Below are 18,443 nucleotides of genomic sequence, written 5' to 3' on the forward strand. Positions count from 1 at the left end.
TCAAATATAGCATGTAAAACTGATGAGATTACCCAGAGAGTTCCTAAATAATTTTATAGGCTGTACAAACATCAAACATGTCACCTCTGCTAATATATCCTGGTGTTAGCAATTTTCCAAAGGCGATTTCAAGTGTTTTGATCCTAATGAAGCTGTGTGTGAAAAATGGTGGAATCGGGGTAGGGGTTGGATGGAGCAAGGAGAATTAACAAGAAAAGAAAGAAAAATGACCACTTATTTGAAATGTAAACAATTTCAATTGACAATGATAACATTAATCAAAATGTCAGGCACGATACATGCATTTTCTCTATAAACTGCTACAACTTTATAAGACAGCTAGAGTCCTGATTTACTTTTAGTAGAAAATCAAGAACAAAGGATTCAGAAGTGTCCCAGAGGTCATACAGCTAGTGAGGAGAGGCGATGTGGCTCTCTGTGTCTGTAGGCTGCCTTTGGTTAATAACAAATGATGTAAAACCGAGTTTTCCTCTTACATAGCACTTTGTTAGACCTGAATCTGGAATTAATTTATCCAGATTTTAGAAATTATTTTGTCCTTATTATAGCCCTAACATTGTTTTCTCATGTAGGAAAAATTTTCCATTTAAGTAGAGAGCCCCAACATAATTACCATCTGGCTGCAGAGTGGGCTACTGAAGAGGGTGACTCAAGGGGCATCAAGAGGGTCCCCTGTCCTAACATCACTTTTTGGTTAACATTTAATTGATCAAAAACCATTCCTTTGTTTAAAGCATTTTATATTAAAAAATATTTTCCTTTAATATGTAAGTGATTACATATTAAAGACATTCTTTTTGGAGGAAAAGTATCATTATTGTATTAGTGTGAATTAGTTCATTAGTGAGACATGTAACTTGACATAAGGACGATAAAGTATTTTGCTTTGAGAGGGTTAATTCACCAGAGCACTGACCAGGGAGACCTAAGTGAAGGACTTATTGGCAAAGAGGACTATAATCCTGTTTTTACATTTTACTTGATCCTGGCATCAATCCTGAAGGATTGACACCTTCATTTTAAATAGGTTGAGGGAGAAACAAACAGGTTCAGAGATTCAGTGACTGGCCCAAACGCAGACACTTGTCACAAATTTCAGGTCTCCTGTCACAAATTCCAGGGCCCTTCTCCCTATTCTGCTGCAGACTATGAATGTCCTGGAGAGAAAAGCAGCAGAAAATCATGCCCCAGCACAGAGCTGGAAGGGCAGTTAGGCTAATCCTGGACTAGAGTCAGCCTTGTACACAACGTGGCTTTCTTGATTTTTCTGAGGCAAACCTAAGAGAAGTGATGAACACACACAGGGATATATATCTAAAGAAGCAGACACTAAGTTTACATTGGGATCTTTACCCTTTTATCATGATAACTATCATATTAAAAACCTTCTAGTATATGCCATCTCATGTAGGAATTCAAAAGTAAATAAAAAATATACTTACCATAACCTAACCAGGAGTAGGACAAAACACAGTGTCTTTAACCACAGAGAAACCTACACTTAAATCCTGGTCCAAACCCTGACTTAGCAATGTGCCTTTGGGCATAGAACTGAACTTTTCTGAGCCTAGTGTTCTCCTCGTAACAATATCCACACCTCACATGTTCTCTGTGAGGATCATGAGAGAGAATGCAAGAAAAAGGCCTAGCACATCTCCTAGAACAGAGGTATCCCAAAGGGGGAAAGTCCAGTGTTTACAGTAAGTTCCTGAATCAAACAGTCCCACATATGCACAGCATGAGCACAACCACAGAATTAAAATGAAAGAAAGAGCAAGAATCTTACCTCTGGATCTTTATTCCACTGAACAACATACTCCCAACAGCAATGTGCATGTAGCACGTCTAGCTCAAGGCTACAAGGAAACTGTTTATAGGCTAAATGCAGCAAGTCTGAAAGCCACAAGAGAGCAATATATTTGTTATTCTTTCTTTAACAAAGACTCAGCCACCTCTCCTCTGCTCTGATTCCATATTTCTCCATGTTTATGTATTACCTGGTATAGCTCCTAGGTTCATCTCCACCTCTGACACCTCAAATAAACCTCTGTTAATACCTTCTTTGGGTTCATCTGGGTTTTCTGCATCTCTTTCCTTATTAGCCAGTTTTAATATTGCAGGGCTGAAGTCCTGTTTAAATATCCACTTGGCTACACTGTCTGCAATGCCACCTACAGTTTGGAGACAAGAAAGAAAATGAAAATTTACAGTGTTTACCAAAGACAGTGAGGGCAAGTGAGATACCTGATACCTAAAAGCATCTCTATACTCCTATAAATTATTAGATAAATACAAGTGTATAGATTTGTCTGTTCACCACATAGTATCATTGTCCACAAATCCAAAACGTATTGTACCAGACACAGATGAAAGGATGAATAATACATCTTCAAAACACTTTCATTTTTTTTTTTAAGATTTTATTTAAGAGAGTGAGCAAGAGTGAGCAAGCAAGAGTGAGTGCATAAGCATGGGAAGGGGGATAGGGAGAGGGAGAAGCAGACTCCCCACTGAGCAGGGAACTCAGACATTGGGTCTAGATCCCAGAACCATGCTGAAGGCAGATGCTTAATGGACTGAGCCACCCAGGCACCCCTAAAACACTTTCATTTAAATATAATTGAAATAGACTGATTAGCATGACCTTTCTAGGGTTTTTAGGGCAACATATTACTTTTAATAGTCAACTAATTTGCCTACATGGAATACTTAAGGGCAAAATTTAGCCATGTCTAAGAACCATGGTGCTACCTCGTGTTTGTCAAAAAATTATAAATGTAAACTGAAAAACACTCAAGACAAAGAGTTCTGTTTATTACCTAAAATAAATTATACATTCTTCTGTAATTTACCAAAACCTAGTCTTTCTTCCTATTTTGACTCAATATAAACCTTTCTACAAAAAGAACACTTCACAGTGAAATCACAATTATCAGTGATAATAAATGATAGCAGTGAGCTGGGTACTCCAATTTCTTAGGTTTGACTCGCAAATCATTTGGTTGTTTCCATTCCAGAATCAAGCCCTCAATTCTGTTACTTAGGTTTAATGTCACAGTGACAGTCCTACCCTATCAGCAGGTGGCACCATGGAGTGTAGGATTTACAATTCAGAATTTTTCACAGGCCTTTAAAAAAAAAACTTATTTAAACTTAAAAAAAAAGAAAAAGGTTCTCATTCACATGGAGTATCTTTTCCCATCCTTTCAATTTCAGTCTGTGTGTGTTGACTCATCTAAAGTGAGTCTCAAGGCAGCATGTATGTAGGTTTTTTTTTTTACCCATTCAGCCACATTCTGTCTTTTGACTGGAGAATTTAGCACATTTATAATTAATTACTGATTGGTGTCTGCTTGTTGCCATGCTAATTGTTTTCTGTTTTCACAGTTCCTTTCTTCCTTTATTCTTCTTGCTCTCTTCCTCTGTGGTTTGATAACTTTCTTTGGTGGTGTGCTTATAGTCCTCCCTCCCTTTTGCACATTTACTAAAGGTTGTTGCTGTGTGCTTACCATGAGCTTAGATATAACAACTTACCTCTGTAACAGTCTGACTGGGTGAGTTCTACACCCCCATCTTTGAGTTCACTGGTCCTTTCTTCTGCTTCACCGAGTCTGCTGCTGAAACCCTCTGGGGGATACTGAGTTTAGGGATTGTATTCTTCAGCTCTGTGATGTCTACTTGGTCCTTTCCTTTATTTTCCATCTCCTTGAAGTTATCACTGTTTTCATCCATTTTTCTCTCCAGTTTGGTGAGCATTTTTATGACCATAACATGGAACTTTTTATCAGGTAAATGACTCATCTCCATTTGATTAAGGTTTGTTTTTTTCCACCCCTCTTCTCAAGTTTTATTTTGTTCTTTCACTGCAACCTATTTCTCTATTTCTTTCTTTTTCTTGAAGCTCTATGTTGGTTTCTACACAGCAGATGGAACCCACCTCCCCCAGTCTCGAAGGAGTGGCCTTGTGTAGGAGATGCAACTTGTCATTCAATCCTGCCTTGGCTCTTGGTTGTCTCTCAAACCTCTGGGCTTATCCAAGCTACCCAGTATATTTTTAATAGTTCCCAGGAGCTGAGGCTATGCCAAGACCTGCCAGTGTCCTATAAGGGAGGATCTTAACAACCTGATTCAGGCTGCCAGAAAGCCAGAACCCTCAAGCACCAGTTGTTGTTTTTTAAAAGATTTATTTATTTGAAAGAGAGACAGAGAGAACACAAGTGAGAGGGGCAGAGAGAGAGAGAATCTCAAGCAAACTCCAGGCTGAGCACAGAGCTCAATATGGGGCTTGATTTCACAACCCTGAGATCAAGACCTGAGCCAAAACCAAGAGTCAGATGCTGAACTGACTATACCACCCAGGTGCCCTATCAGGCATCAGCTTTTAAAAAGTATGTAAATCTATATAGTCCTGTGAGACCGCAAGCATAAGCCCCACTGGTCACCAGAGCCGGGTGATCTGGAGGTGTCCCCTGGGTGGCAGTCACCAAAATCAGGGTTCCATACAAGTGTCTAAGTTCTTTCTGGTTATACTGGCAAACTGAGACAAGGCCAAGATGGCATCCACAGCCTATGTTCCTTGAGAGCATCTCCTAAAGCCTGCCTCTCAGGCCAAAGCTTACAAATCTTATAAAGAATGAGAAAACAGGGATCCCTGGGTGGCGCAGCGGTTTGGTGCCTGCCTTTGGCCCAGGGCGCGATCCTGGAGACCCGGGATCGAATCCCACATCGGGCTCCCGGTGCATGGAGCCTGCTTCTCCCTCTGCCTGTGTCTCTGCCTCTCTCTCTCTCTCTCTCTCTCTGTGACTATCATAAATAAATAAAAATTAAAAAAAATTTAAAAAAAAAAGAATGAGAAAACAAGTTAACTATATAAAAATCTATAAATATATGGGTATTTATAAATCCAGGAATACAGACATTCCAGTATCAAATGACTGACAGAGCTGCTGGTAAAAAGAAAGTAACATAAGGACAACTAAAAATTTAAGATGCTTACAGTTGTGCAGGATATAAGCACAGAAACACAATGATTCCAGGACAGTAAACAGTAATAAATCACAGAAGTATAAAGTTCTGTGGAAATTAGGAAGAAGAGAAAATTTGCAGCTAATGGATCATGAGCAGTTTCTTGGAGGAGGTAGCTTTTGAGCTAGGCCTTGAATGGGGAGTAAGTACAATTTAGAATCCAGCATGAGACAGGTGGGTTGGGGGGGAAGGCTCAGATCCAGACACGGGAAATCACAGATGCTTCATTCAAACCATAATCAAGCAACAAGCAAGAAATGGAAAAATGGGTTGGACTCAAAGCGAAAAGTTCTTACAGAAGGTGTTTATATTTGTTCCAGAAGTTCTCTAGTCTCGCGATCTCCTTAAACTCTTAAAAATTACTGATGAAGAACTTTAGCTTATGGATCATATTTTTGATATTTATGGTATTAGAAATCAAAACAGAAAATTTAAAATATTTTTATTAATTCATTTTAAATACAAATGATAAACCTATTACATGGTAGTAACATTTTATGAAAATAACTCTATATCCCAAAGCAAGAAAAGACATATAGTGAGAGGAATAACACTACATCTTTGCAAACCTCTTTGTTTTCCTTATAACTGGATTCTCCAATCAGATTATTATTTTTTTAAGATTTATGTATTTGAGAGAGAAAGAGAGAGTGCGAGAGCTTGCAGGGTGGAGGGGAGGGGCAGAGGAAGAGGGAGACAGAATCCCAAGCAGACTCTCCATTGAGTGTGGAACCAGACGCAGGGCTCACAACCTGAGTCATGACCTGAGTCAAAATCAAGAGTCAGAAGTTTAATGGCCTGAGCCACCCAGGCGCCCCCCTCTCCAATCAACTTCTGCATTCCATCTACTGTGATCTGTTCTGGTTGCAGCACAGGGGGAAAATCTAGCCTCCCACAGACATGAAGTCGGGAAAGGGAGGGCTCTTGAGGTCCTCTTGACCACTCTTTGAGAATGGCTAATTTTCTAAGGCAGAGGAAGTAGTGGGGATTCCTGAGCAGGGGACCAACGAGATAAAACTCTGAGAAGGTTGACTGAGAAGAAATATGTGGTGGGTTAATTTTTTAAATCTGAATATATTTCTCTTTCCTTATTCTTGCATCATTTCTATAAAAACTACCAGAAATGCCCACACCATAACATACAGATACATAGGCACAATGCTCAAATAAATAAACATCAGCTTACCCTTTCCTCCTTCTAATAACTTTTTGACAGAAAGCCTTGGGAGTGGCTCAGCCTGCAGCGACGACACTTTGCAGGTTGATGTGTTTGCTTTGCTGTGAAGTAGGGTCTGAAGTATGAGACAATCCTCCAGCTGTTTCAGCAGAAGCTTCCAATACTCAGTGTCAAGAGAAAGGGCCTCCCAGGAATCAGTGAGGGCCTCAGAATCAGCACCCAAAACTGTCTGGGAAAACTAACACAAAATGTACCGGTGATACTCTGGCAAAGATTCCGGATCAGCATTCACTTAAATGAGCTTTTAACTTGAAAGCTGACGGACAGTAAGGATACATCACAGCAGCACACAGATGCAGATTCCCGAATATTACTACGTAGCTGGATGGAACATGACTGACTTGGGGGCAACAGTGACAGAGTCTGGACATTTACAGAAAGACCTGCAGCAACGCCTGATTCACCCAGTGTGTACTTCGACAAGTGTGCAGAGCCATCCTTGACAAGGGCCACGTTTTTTTCTGTCAGTACCGGGATAGTGCTGGTAGTGTACTTTTGAGAACGCACCCACCGATATACAAAATGTGCCTCAAATTTCTTTTCTCTCCATTATCATAAACATCTTAGGCCAGTAATATTAAATTTAGCATACATACTACTGAGATTCACAATGTTAAGTGAATCTCTACAGGCCTATTTCAGTGACTCATCTGATTAAATGCAACATCCCTCTGGAAAAAAATTATTTGATCTACCATGAGATACAAGAGATGTCTGTTTTGTTTGTTTGTTTTTTTAATAAATTTGAGTCTTCAAGAGATGAGGGAAAACCACAAAGCAAAAGGTCAAAAGGAAACTTTTATTTGAATCCTTCAACGCTACTTGCCCAAAACAACTTTTGTTTATAAAAGGGGAGGGCTATAAATACAACTATACAGAACTTCAGAGTACCTCAGAAATAATGCAGTCTAACCTGCCTCCTTCAGATGAGGAACCCTGACCTCCTTCAGATGAGGAACCTGAAGCAGGAAGCTCATGTTTAAGGGACTTACCACAAATCACCTGCCATTGGCAGAGTCACATCTCTGCCCTCCAACTACAGTACTTTTCCCCTCGAGATGAAAAGTACGAGGTAATGGAAAAGTTCAAATATGCATGTCATCTGAATAAACAAGTTAAGGGCTGCACCCCTCACTCCGCAAAAGACAAATGAGAACCTGCTGGACACATATTTCAAACTCGAGATGTTCCATAACACCAAAGACACTGCAGCCCCAGGCAAGGCAAAGCAGCCCCTCAGCAGGCTGGGCAGGTACAAATCCAGCTTATCCAAGGACAAGTACGCCCCTTTCTCACTTACTTTTTTCTCAGTCATACTGTTTGAGATCTGTGCGGCAACGGAATGCCCAACGTGTGCAGACAACAGGGCAGCGCCATTGTTCTCAGACTGAATACAAGCTGTGCGCATCTGCTGCCACCAAGGGGACACAGACTGGGAATCCCAGGTCTCGTCGATGGCCACTAAAGGCAAAAAGAGAAAGTTAAAGAAACTCAACTTGTCAATTCTTTCTGTTCAATCTTTAACATTAAACATACACTGAAACTAAATATCTCAGTGATATACTTGTATATTTCTGAATTAGAAAAGAAATTCACAACTTTTTAAAAGATTTTATTTATTTGACAGAGAGAGAGAGAGAGAGCATAAGCACAAGAGGCAGAGGGAGAGGGAGAAGCAGGCTCCCTGCTGAGCATGGAGCCTGACATGGGGCTTGATCCTACGACTCCAGGATCATGACCTGAGCAGAAGGCAGACAGACGCTTAACCGAGTCACCCAAGCACCTTCCACAACTTCTTTTATCAGAATATTTATATTCCATTTATTTAGGTTGTGTTAGTTGTCTTGCTTCTGAATCAACTTTAAATCTCTGGAATATTTTCATCATTGCTGAAAACTACTATTGAATGTTTTAATAAAATGTTAAATAATGTTCTAATAAAACAGACTATATATATTATATATAATATAAAAGATTATTCTAATGAGGTCAAAAAGAATCTTAAAAATTGCCTCTACCAAAGATCGTATGATTTACCTCAATGAATTAAAAATGCATTGTTCAGGCAGCCCGGGTGGCTCAGCGGTTTAGCACCGCCTTCACCCCAGGGCCTGATCCTGGAGACCCAGGATCAAGTCCCGCATTGGGCTCCCTGCATGGAGCCTGCTTCTCTCTCTGCCTGTGTCTCTGACTCTTTCTCTCTGTGTCTCTCTCATGAATAAATAAATAAAATCTTATTAAAAAAATAAATAAAGGGCAGCCCCCGTGGCTCAGCGGTTTAGCGCCACCTTCAGTCCAGGATGTGATTGATCCTGGAGACCCGGAATCGAGTCCCATGTCAGGCTCCTTGCATGGAGCCTGCTTCTCCCTCTGCCTCTCTCTCTCTCTCTCTCTCTGCATCTCTCATGAATAAATACATCTTTAAAAAAAATAAAAAATAATAATGCATTGTTCATATCACATTTTTTTAAAGATTTTATTTATTCATGAGAGACAGAAAAAGAGAGAGAGAAAGGCAGAGACACAGGCAGAGGGAGAAGCAGGCTCCATACAGGGAGCCCAACATGGGACTTGATCCCGGGTCTCCAGGATCACACCCTGGGCTGAAGGCGGCGCTAAATCACTAAGCCACCCAGGCTGCCTGTATCACATTATTTTTGATGATGAAATATGAATTTAATTTTTATAAAGCATACTTTGAATGCATTGAGAGCTTTCTACTTATTAATAGAAATATTAATAGAAATATTTTAAAATATTTTTAAAAAGATCCCTAGAAAAATGTTCTGGACACTGTAGTGTACACTCCTTTTACTAACAGAAAGTATCCTCCCCTCCCATTTATGTGGTTTTTCATATAATAATCTACATCTCTAAGAGCAGCAGCCTGCATCTCAGGGCCCACGGAACTGCAACATCCACCAGCATGTTACCTTTCATCTTGCTTAGGAGGGACAGCATTGTATGAAGACAGCACACAGATTGTGGTTTATCCAAAATATCCTTTTCCTTAGAAAGCCAAACACTCAGGAGCAGAGACTGAAATTAAATTTAAGTCATTCTCAGTAATAAGAAAAACAAAATGTTGTAATTTTCAAGAGAACACATGTGTTTATGAGTGATTTCGTCCTTCAGGGTGAAAAATAAGGGGCTGCTTATTACGTCACATAACATGAGGGGTAGAACAAGGTACTCTGTCTACTTAAGAGATTCTTTATCATCTGTCAGATATGTAAATTCCACCATTTCCATTTCTTCTTTGGGATAAGTACTGCCTTCCAGGTTAAGCTTTGATTAGGGAGCATATTGCCAGAAAGATTACTACCAAGTTAGCCTAAATTAGCTGTAGATTGGCAAGAAGCCACTCGGCTGATTGGAGGAAAGGAAGGATCTGGAGCTGTGGACCTTATTCGACATTGGCCACAAGGTGCTGTGGACTTGGCAATGGTGAACAGATATGTAAACTATCAGATTCTAGTTTTTAACTCACTAATAAGTTATGAGAAACAGATTTTAAGCAAAAACACCGAAGTCAATATAAGTGACTTTTAAGATGCCTATGAACAAACATATCTTCTTAAATATTTTAAGATGTACAAAATGTGTACATAGATAATTCTGGGATTATGAGAAGTTGAATGGCATGGCATCACACCTGTCAGTACGGGTGTTTATGAAAGGCGTGGTTACTTTAATTCTGCAGGACATTCATGTAAGAAAAAAAAAACCTTGAAAATAAAAGGTTGACTACCAGTTTAAATATATTAGTACAAATAGTTTTCAAAAATTCAGAAAAGTAGAAGTTGAAGTAGTGTGTGAAGGAAATTAACTTAGGAGAACAACCCAAAGGCCAGAAGATGGAAGTACTTGCATCACCCTGGTCAATCCCAACAACCTTGTGGCAGGGATGGTCTCCCGGATTTTACAAATGATGAAAAGGAAAAGTAACTTACCCAGCACCATATAGCTAATGAGTCAGGACTGAAGTCTGAACCAAGATGTGCCTGACTCTCACATGCATGTTTTTTTTCTCTTTAAAAAACTGTACCTGTATATATAGGCACGTATGTATAATATGTACAAGTAAAAAATATACTTTCAAAAGGAGTCTATTATCCTTTTTCAGTTTAACCCTCTATGTCTCTATGTCAGCCTCCTTTCTATCTCATCCTATCCAGAAACCTGTTTTTTTAAAACCAAACATGTGCTTTCATAATTTGTAGATTTGTAAGACAATATATGTGTAAGACGTGCTTTCATATTTGTCTGTGTATTTCTAAGTACAGCTATACACAGAGCATTATGGGGCTGGCATGGGGGAGAGATGGTCACCGCTTGATAAAAATGGGGTCATATTATACCACGTTCATTCCACTTGCCACACAACACACCCTGTGTGGTCCACAAAATTTTGACTGACTTTATCTACTTATCAAGGTGATTTCCCTCTTCTCTTCTTGACCTTCTCCTTACCTCACACAACACTGCTACTTGTAACTACTAGGCAAGCTAAAAAATGAGTTGCCTGTATAGGCAACAAAGACACTCCAAAACCAATTGGAAAATAGCCTGTCTTGGTATTTTGAACACACATGGGCTATGAAAACAAATCAAAAGGAAATGAGGGGGAAAGGTAGAATTTATCTTTTGGGTTCATTCTGATTAATTTTAGGCACAAAATATATGACCAGAATATTTTAAGAGCACACCAGGTTTCTAAACACATCTATGGGTTTATGTCTTGCAAAGCTTGATTCATCTCTACACCAGCAACAAAGTTTCAAAATGCTCAAAACATGGGCAACCCAAAGGGTTACTGCAGACTAAATCATACTTAGACAAATTAAATGCCACGACCTGAATCTCTCTTCATACTATAAACTCTTCTATTTTTCTCTCCAACTAACCACTCCCCCTATCTACCATCACCTTTATTTAGTAAATCCTGAAACAAAAAACCCTGTTCTATTTAACTCTCCTTCTATCTCTCTCTGTCAGCCCTGTTTCTAACTCTGATGCAAGGTAATCTTTGCTTTTAACCTAGTGGATGTTCCCCTTGTTTTTCATTAACTTTAAAAATCTAATTAGTTATGCTTCAGTTAGCATCTAAAAAGTCAGTGTGAAACAGAGGATGCCACGAGAGCCATCAGAACACAATGATATAATTTTAGTATCACTTAAAAGCAATAGATTGTTTTTTAAGCTTCCGGAAAATTTAAGGTAAAAAGAGAAAAATAATCAAAGAGAATACAGAGATAAGATACCATATAAAAACATATAGACATACATAACATAAAAAGACAATATACAGAAGATAGCAATCTCTAGAAGTAGTAAATATAAAATATCCTTTCAAAGAATAGCAAAGAATGTCACATCATATTATTTAGTGTGGATATTCATATTATAAATGTATACTATGTTATTTTACATATAAATGTCACAAATTGACATATTACCAGGTGATATGTGAGTATTAGATTTTTATTAAGAGAAACTTTGAGAGGAAATTTAGTTAATTTCTCTTTTCTAAGTCAAGCAGTATCTAAGACTTGGTAAAAACTATATGTAAGAATGAAACAGAAAATCCCTCAGGTTCTTGGTAGATATTTCTAATCTCTAATGAACTTTACTTTTTGCTAAGTATCCTCCTCTTCCTGTGATATTAACATCCCAGATGTTTTAATCCTCCCCATTCAGCAGAAATGCTGACAGAACATGAAGAAGACATCTGTTAGCCCTGTCTCTACTTAAACTTATTTTGTCAGTTTTCTGAATGAGCCTTATTTTCTAGTCTTTCCTGAAAATTAGGTCTATTTTGTACACAGAATTAAAACTTGATAAAATTCCACTGAAGGTAATTATAGTTTTAAACATTTTAAAAACTATCATGCTATTGTCTGTGAATTGCAAAATAATAAAATACTGACAATCAAATGTAAGTTTTACAGAAAAATCGGTGGGCATAATACATCTAGAACTATCTCCAAATTTGTCAATATACACAACCTAAAAAAATATATACACACAAACTAGATAATAGATAGCAAGTTTCTTCACGAACATAATTCCAATAAAACCCCCATTTAAATATTTCAGAAAATAGGAACATTATTAGCATTTCAAATGTCTTTATAACACCAATAATATATTTTGCTGAAAGACCTAACACCTTTTATTTATGACTTTTATATGCCTAATTCCTAAAAAAAATCTACTACTCTTTTAATGTAATACAATAGACATTTATTCTTTATTTATTTTATTTATTTTTTTTAATTTTTATTTATGATAGTCACACACAGAGAGAGAGAGAGGCAGAGACATAGGCAGAGGGAGAAGCAGGCCCCATGCACCAGGAGCCCGATGTGGGATTCGATCCCGGGTCTCCAGGATCGTGCCCTGGGCCAAAGGCAGGCGGCAAACCGCTGCGCCACCCAGGGATCCCGACATTTATTCTTTAAAAAAAAAACTATTTGAAATTTAAAATTTAAATTTAAATTCTTAAATTTAAAAATGTCATCAGTTAATATTTTGGCACTGGCACTAACGGCTTTGGGAATCAGCAAGATGTAAGCAAGATGCATACTAAGTGGGCACACGGAACCCCTGCACTTAATTTGTCCAAGGCCAGGCAGCTTAGTCACAGCCTGAATGTGCTAGCTGCTGTTTTCTCTGATCAATATGACCAAAATGAACAAGCAGGCTTGTTTAAAAAGCTTGTCTTATTGTACATTCAATTTTTCTTTTTTTAAAAAATATTTTATTTGAGATAGCGAGCAAAAGAGAAAGAGAGCAAGAGCAGGAGTGGGGGGGGGGGGGACAGGCAGAGGGAGAGGGAGAAGCAGGCTCTCCACTAAGCAGAGAGCCCAACTCAGAGCTCAATCCCAGGACCACAGGATCATGACCTGAGCTCAAGGCAGTCACTTAACTCACTGACCCTCGCAGGCACTCCTGTATGCAATTCCTTACTTTAATTCTTGAGCTTTTTTTTTTTTTTTTTTTGAAGGGGTTTCCCCTTTCCTTCTGATTCATTGCTATTAATTACATGCTTTCAGTGAAAATGCATTTCTCTGTACTCAATAGGATTTTAAAAACTTACACAACTGCTTAAAAGCATTCAGCTATTGATAGAATACTTAAGAAAAAAAAAAAAAAACACCTAACCACAAAGTATTTGAGAAAAGCAAAGGAAAAAGCGACCACTCATTTGGAATGCATGAAATACAATCTCTCAGAGTCAGAGAATTTTAAAAAGAATTTAAAATTAGAACTCATTTTATAAATTCTATAGCACAATAATATATATAAAGATCACAGCTTTATAGATTTAAAATAGTGACATTTCCTACATATCACATTATTACAACACATACATGTTTACAATAAAGTTCACTCATTTTAAGTTGGGTAGCCAACACCAAAAACACAGTAAAGCATATCTTCACCTTCTGAAGTTCCCTGAGGCCAGTCCCACCCTCATCTTCCAGCAAAAGCCCATCTGCTCTGTCACTATATTTTTGCTTATTCTAGTATTTCATACAACTAAAATCATACAGTAGATAGTCTTGTTTCTGGATCTTTTCACTTAGTGTGATGTTTTTGAGATTCATTCATTTATTTATTACACAGTTACTTTGCATATCAGTTCATTCCACTGTATGGATATACCACAACTTATCCACTTATCAGTTGGTAGGTATATGGACTGTTTGCACTTTGAGCTATAATGAACAAAACTGCTATTAACATTTTATTCCAAATCTTTGTGAACATATTTTCATTCCTCATAGATAAATACCTAGGACTGAGATTGCTGTATTTTATGGTAAATCTCTGTTCAGCGTTATAAGAAACTTTTTAAAAGGTTATTTATTTATTTATTTATTTATTTATTTATTTATTTATTTATTTTATTTATTTGAGAGAGAAAGAGCAAGAGCAAGTGATAGAAAGCATGAGCAGGGAGAGGGAGAAGCAGACTTCCTGCTGAGCAAGGAGCCCAACATGGAACTCAATCCCTGGGATCATGACCTGAACAAAAGGCAGATGCCTAACCAACTGAGCCACCCAGGTGTCCCGGAAACTTTTTAACTATTTTCCAAAGTTGCATTAGTTGGCATTCCCATTAGCGGTGGTGACAGTTGATTTCCACGTCTTCAACACTTAATGCTACTAATAAGTAGTCTTCATTTTAGTCACCTTCGTGAGATAGAGATTACTATGGTTTTATGTGGTATTTTCCTAATAGCGAGTGATGCTGATCACCTTTCAGGTGACCATTTGCCATTTGTATGTATATTTTTTGGTGATGTGACTGTTCAAATCATTTGCTTTCCTTACTGTATTATTATTGAATGGTACAAATTCTTTCTTAATGTATATTCAATTCATTTAAATAAGTTAAGTAAGTTTTAAAGGAAGAGTTTGCCTTTCAGTTTCTTAACAATTCTAAAACAGAGAAGTTTTAAATTTTGATGAAGTGTAATTGATCAATATTTTTTCATGTTCATGCTTTTTTGCATCCCTTGAAATCTCTGCCCAAATCAAGCTTTCTCCTATGTTTTCTTCTGTAAGTTCTATAGTTTTAGCTCTTATATTTATGTTCCATTTTGAGTTAATCTTTACGTATGGCTTGAGGTAAGATGTGAGGTTCATTTTTTCCCAAGGTTTCTTGAACCCCAGATCTAATGCATTTTATTGATGCTATTGAACACAAAGTAAAAATAAGTATTCTGTACTCAACTCTGAATAAGATATGCCTCTTTTTTTTATTTTATAATACAGATTCACTAGTGGTACAAAAAAATGCACAACAAAGTCCCACGCATCCTTTCGACAGCCTCCCCTAATGCTGACATCCTACACAATACCAAAATCAAGAAATTAACATTGGTAAAATCCACAGAGCTTACTCAAATTTCACCAGTAACACATGCACCCATGTGTGTGTGCATGCAATTCTATCAAATGTGTAGCTTTTGATCACCACGATCAAGCACTCAACTATGTACAGCAGCATAAGACTCCCTTGTGTCAACCCTTTACAGCCAATCCATCACTCCCCTTGCTCATCCCTCACTGTTGGCAACCACTAACCTCTTCTCTATCTCTAGAACAGTGCTATTTCATGACTGTTACAAAAATGGAATCATGCAAGTACATGTCTTTCTAAGATGGGCATTTTTCTAATCAGTGTATTTTCCTTGTGGTTCATTCACAAGGTTTGTGGGAATCAATAGTTAATCTTCTTTATTGTTGAGGAGTATTCCATGGTAAAGGTGTACCACAGTTTAGCCATTCACTCACCAAAGGATATTTGTATAGTTTGCAGTTTGGGGCTATTACAAATAAATTGGTTATGAATACCCATGTAAAACCTATGTATATCTTTAAGTGCCTTACTTCCTGACATACATACTATAAAGTAACAAAAAATGGAATTTGTTTTTATTTATTTATTTGTTTGTTTATTTATTTATTTATTTTTTGGAATTTGTTTTTAAAGGATGTAAATGTTCAGTTAAAACAATACATGAACATAGTCATCAAGCTCACAGAGGAGACTGCCCAGATCCTGAACAAAATGTAAGGTGTTAGTGGGGACATGGAATATGTATGTGAGTATGTGAGAGGTTAGGTTAAAGAGAAGGGAGGACGGCAAGCTCACCTCCCCTGTCTTGTGCAGAAGGGCAAACATTTAGTGTTGTCATTTTCTACTGAGTGATTCTTTTGTTTTACATTTATTATAGCACAGAGACTAAAACCTAACCTATATTCAAAATTGGGAATGTTTGGTAACAATTCCATATTGCTCTAAGGGGAAGGTGATTTTGTTCCCTAAAGATCTTTTTTACTTCTAATGTGATCATTTTCACTGATGATCATAATCTGCTATACATGTCAGATTTTAAATTAATTTTAGGCCGACCATGGAATATGCCTGCTATAATTTACAGGGAATCAGAAAAATAAAATAGTATTACTCAATTAAATATAGTGATTATAAATTTCCTCGGTCACTTTTGGAAAGTTTTCATATATGTTCTATGATATGGTTTAAACAATGGTTTAAAAAAAAAAAAAAAAAGGACTGACGCTTCTGGATGACATGAGCAGGGATGAAGAACGTGCAAAAACAAGAAAGCTTACCAACAACAGCTGAGGGCTAAGTCCAGCTGACTCCAGAGTGTGACACATATCCTCGGTAGAGCTTTCTCCATGCAAACACTTCCAAAAAAAGAAACTGCCTAGTAGTAAAACAAAAGCAAAATGCATTAACCAATGATTACTTATCATTTGGACTAACATTCTTCCTGAACTGAATCAGGATCTCTAGAGAAGCAAAACAGCATGAGAGAAAAAGAAATTAATGTCTCAATTTTGCTTGACTTTAAAGCAGAAAGCAAATCATTACATATCTAACACTGTCTCTTTAGTATATGTATCAGCCAATAAAACTTAGGACATAGTGCCTACATATCCAGAGTATCTTTTATTAACTTTTCAGTATACATTAAATTCTTAGGTTAATTTTAAAACAAACTAAATCTTTGAGATGCTGTAAACTCTTCCCAGGCTTTCCTCTGGAAGACGCAGGATTCAAAGAGCAGTTTATCATTCCACCTACCTAAAGCCACATACTCTTCTTCACTTATCTTCTTTATGTTGATCGTGTCTTTCTCATATTCTAAATATTCCAGGAATGTTTTTACAGGCAACACACCATCTTTATCATCAGAAAATCGGACGGTAGTAGTTCTGGTTTTTTCCTCTTTGTACTTCTCTAGTAATGCCTGGAGTTTAAGCAGTTCTTTTTCGTCAAGCCTCAGTAACACAGCCAAGTCCTTAAAAAAATAGGAAAAAAAAAGTTTTGAGTACATCATATCTCTTCCCATGACTCTGCCATAGGAGTCAACCCCATCATCTCAAGTGAAATGCAAGCACATAAGCAAATGATGACTTGTTAATTTACGTGATAGGTATAATGTACTCTGCTTAAAATTTTACTCACAAATTCATGAGTTCAATGCTAAATAACTTGAACTAACCTTGAAACACTACATATTACTAAGAGTACCATTTTTATACAATTTATTGAGAATACTCTATATTCTTCTAAAATGTTTGGATTTTACTAAAATTGTATTAAATTTACAATGAGGAAAAAAACTGCAAGAGTATCAACTGCAACTCTTGTGACTAAGTAAAGGCCTATCTGAAATTCAATGTTTATTTATTAAGCAGCATAAACACAATACAATAAAAAATACTGGAAATCAAGCCTCATTGTATCTTAGACATATATCCTCTATATGGCTCTCAGGGATACAGAGATTGAAAAGTCACAGATACATCCTGCCAGCCTTTCAAACTATTTTTACAGACCACATGTGCAAAAACGTCTCCTGATATTACTATTATTTTTCTAAATTAGGGATAAACACACACACACACACACACACACACACAAACACGCTTAAAAGACCATAAATTCACCATAGCAAGCAAAACTTTCTTCCCCCCATGCTGCACGATAAACCTGCTCTTAAGAATGCAACTTTCATTTACTTATTTACTCAAGGCTGTTGTTTTTAAAAACAAGTAGTGAACTGCAGACTGCTATGAACACACACCAGTAGTTCAATGCTATACTGAATTTATAGGAGCTTATATGAACTTATATGAACCCCACAGTAACAAAAATTCCAGACTTGAATTTTAGTTTTATATGCACAAGATTAGCCATTCAGCTTAGAAGCTGACTGTACATTTTTTGAAGGATCTAAATTAATTCACAGCAAATATAATTTTAATCTTAAAAAGTGTTTTAAAAAAGAACAATCAGGCAACTGATATTTTAAATTTTCTAATTTTTCTTTTATCTTTGCATGCTGTGTTGGGGATATCAAGTTGAAATGAATTCTGTAGGGGATTATTAATGGCATATACTTAACCTTCTTTGGCAAAGTAGGAAAGTTTGGATCTTATGAAACATTTAGGCATGAAAGAATCTATGAAATGTCTAGGCAATCCTATAGACATAATTCAGTCAACTTGAACCTTCTTGTTGTTTGAAATGATTTTTTACTAATGCTGAAGTAGAAAGAAAAATAAAAAGATCCTGAAAAATGGCTTTGTTTAAAGACAACTGCAGAAT

At 37.2% G+C, this 18,443-nt stretch overlaps 1 protein-coding gene across 4 annotated transcripts in view; it reads right to left on the bottom strand.

The window, feature by feature from the left end:
• The window catches only part of RAB3GAP2 (RAB3 GTPase activating non-catalytic protein subunit 2), a 100,019-nt gene that overhangs the window by 14,347 nt on the left and 67,229 nt on the right, over window positions 1-18,443 (bottom strand). For 3 of the 4 annotated variants that reach the window (XR_007409199.1, XM_025420972.3, XM_049106994.1), the window contains exons 20-26: window positions 16,914-17,130; window positions 16,436-16,533; window positions 9,217-9,322; window positions 7,584-7,744; window positions 6,233-6,461; window positions 2,019-2,192; window positions 1,808-1,914 (exon numbers count right to left, since the gene is read on the bottom strand). Coding sequence is in view for 3 of the 4 variants with exons in the window: in XM_025420972.3 (XP_025276757.3) it covers window positions 1,808-1,914; window positions 2,019-2,192; window positions 6,233-6,461; window positions 7,584-7,744; window positions 9,217-9,322; window positions 16,436-16,533; window positions 16,914-17,130 (1,092 nt within the window). In the remaining variant the exon portion in view is untranslated. The remainder of the gene's footprint in view (window positions 1-1,807; window positions 1,915-2,018; window positions 2,193-6,232; window positions 6,462-7,583; window positions 7,745-9,216; window positions 9,323-16,435; window positions 16,534-16,913; window positions 17,131-18,443) is intronic. The other variant, XM_049106995.1, reaches the window with a different exon arrangement.

The sequence above is a fragment of the Canis lupus genome, chromosome 38, assembly GCF_003254725.2.
Source record: "Canis lupus dingo isolate Sandy chromosome 38, ASM325472v2, whole genome shotgun sequence".
NCBI classification, from domain to species: domain Eukaryota; kingdom Metazoa; phylum Chordata; class Mammalia; order Carnivora; family Canidae; genus Canis; species Canis lupus.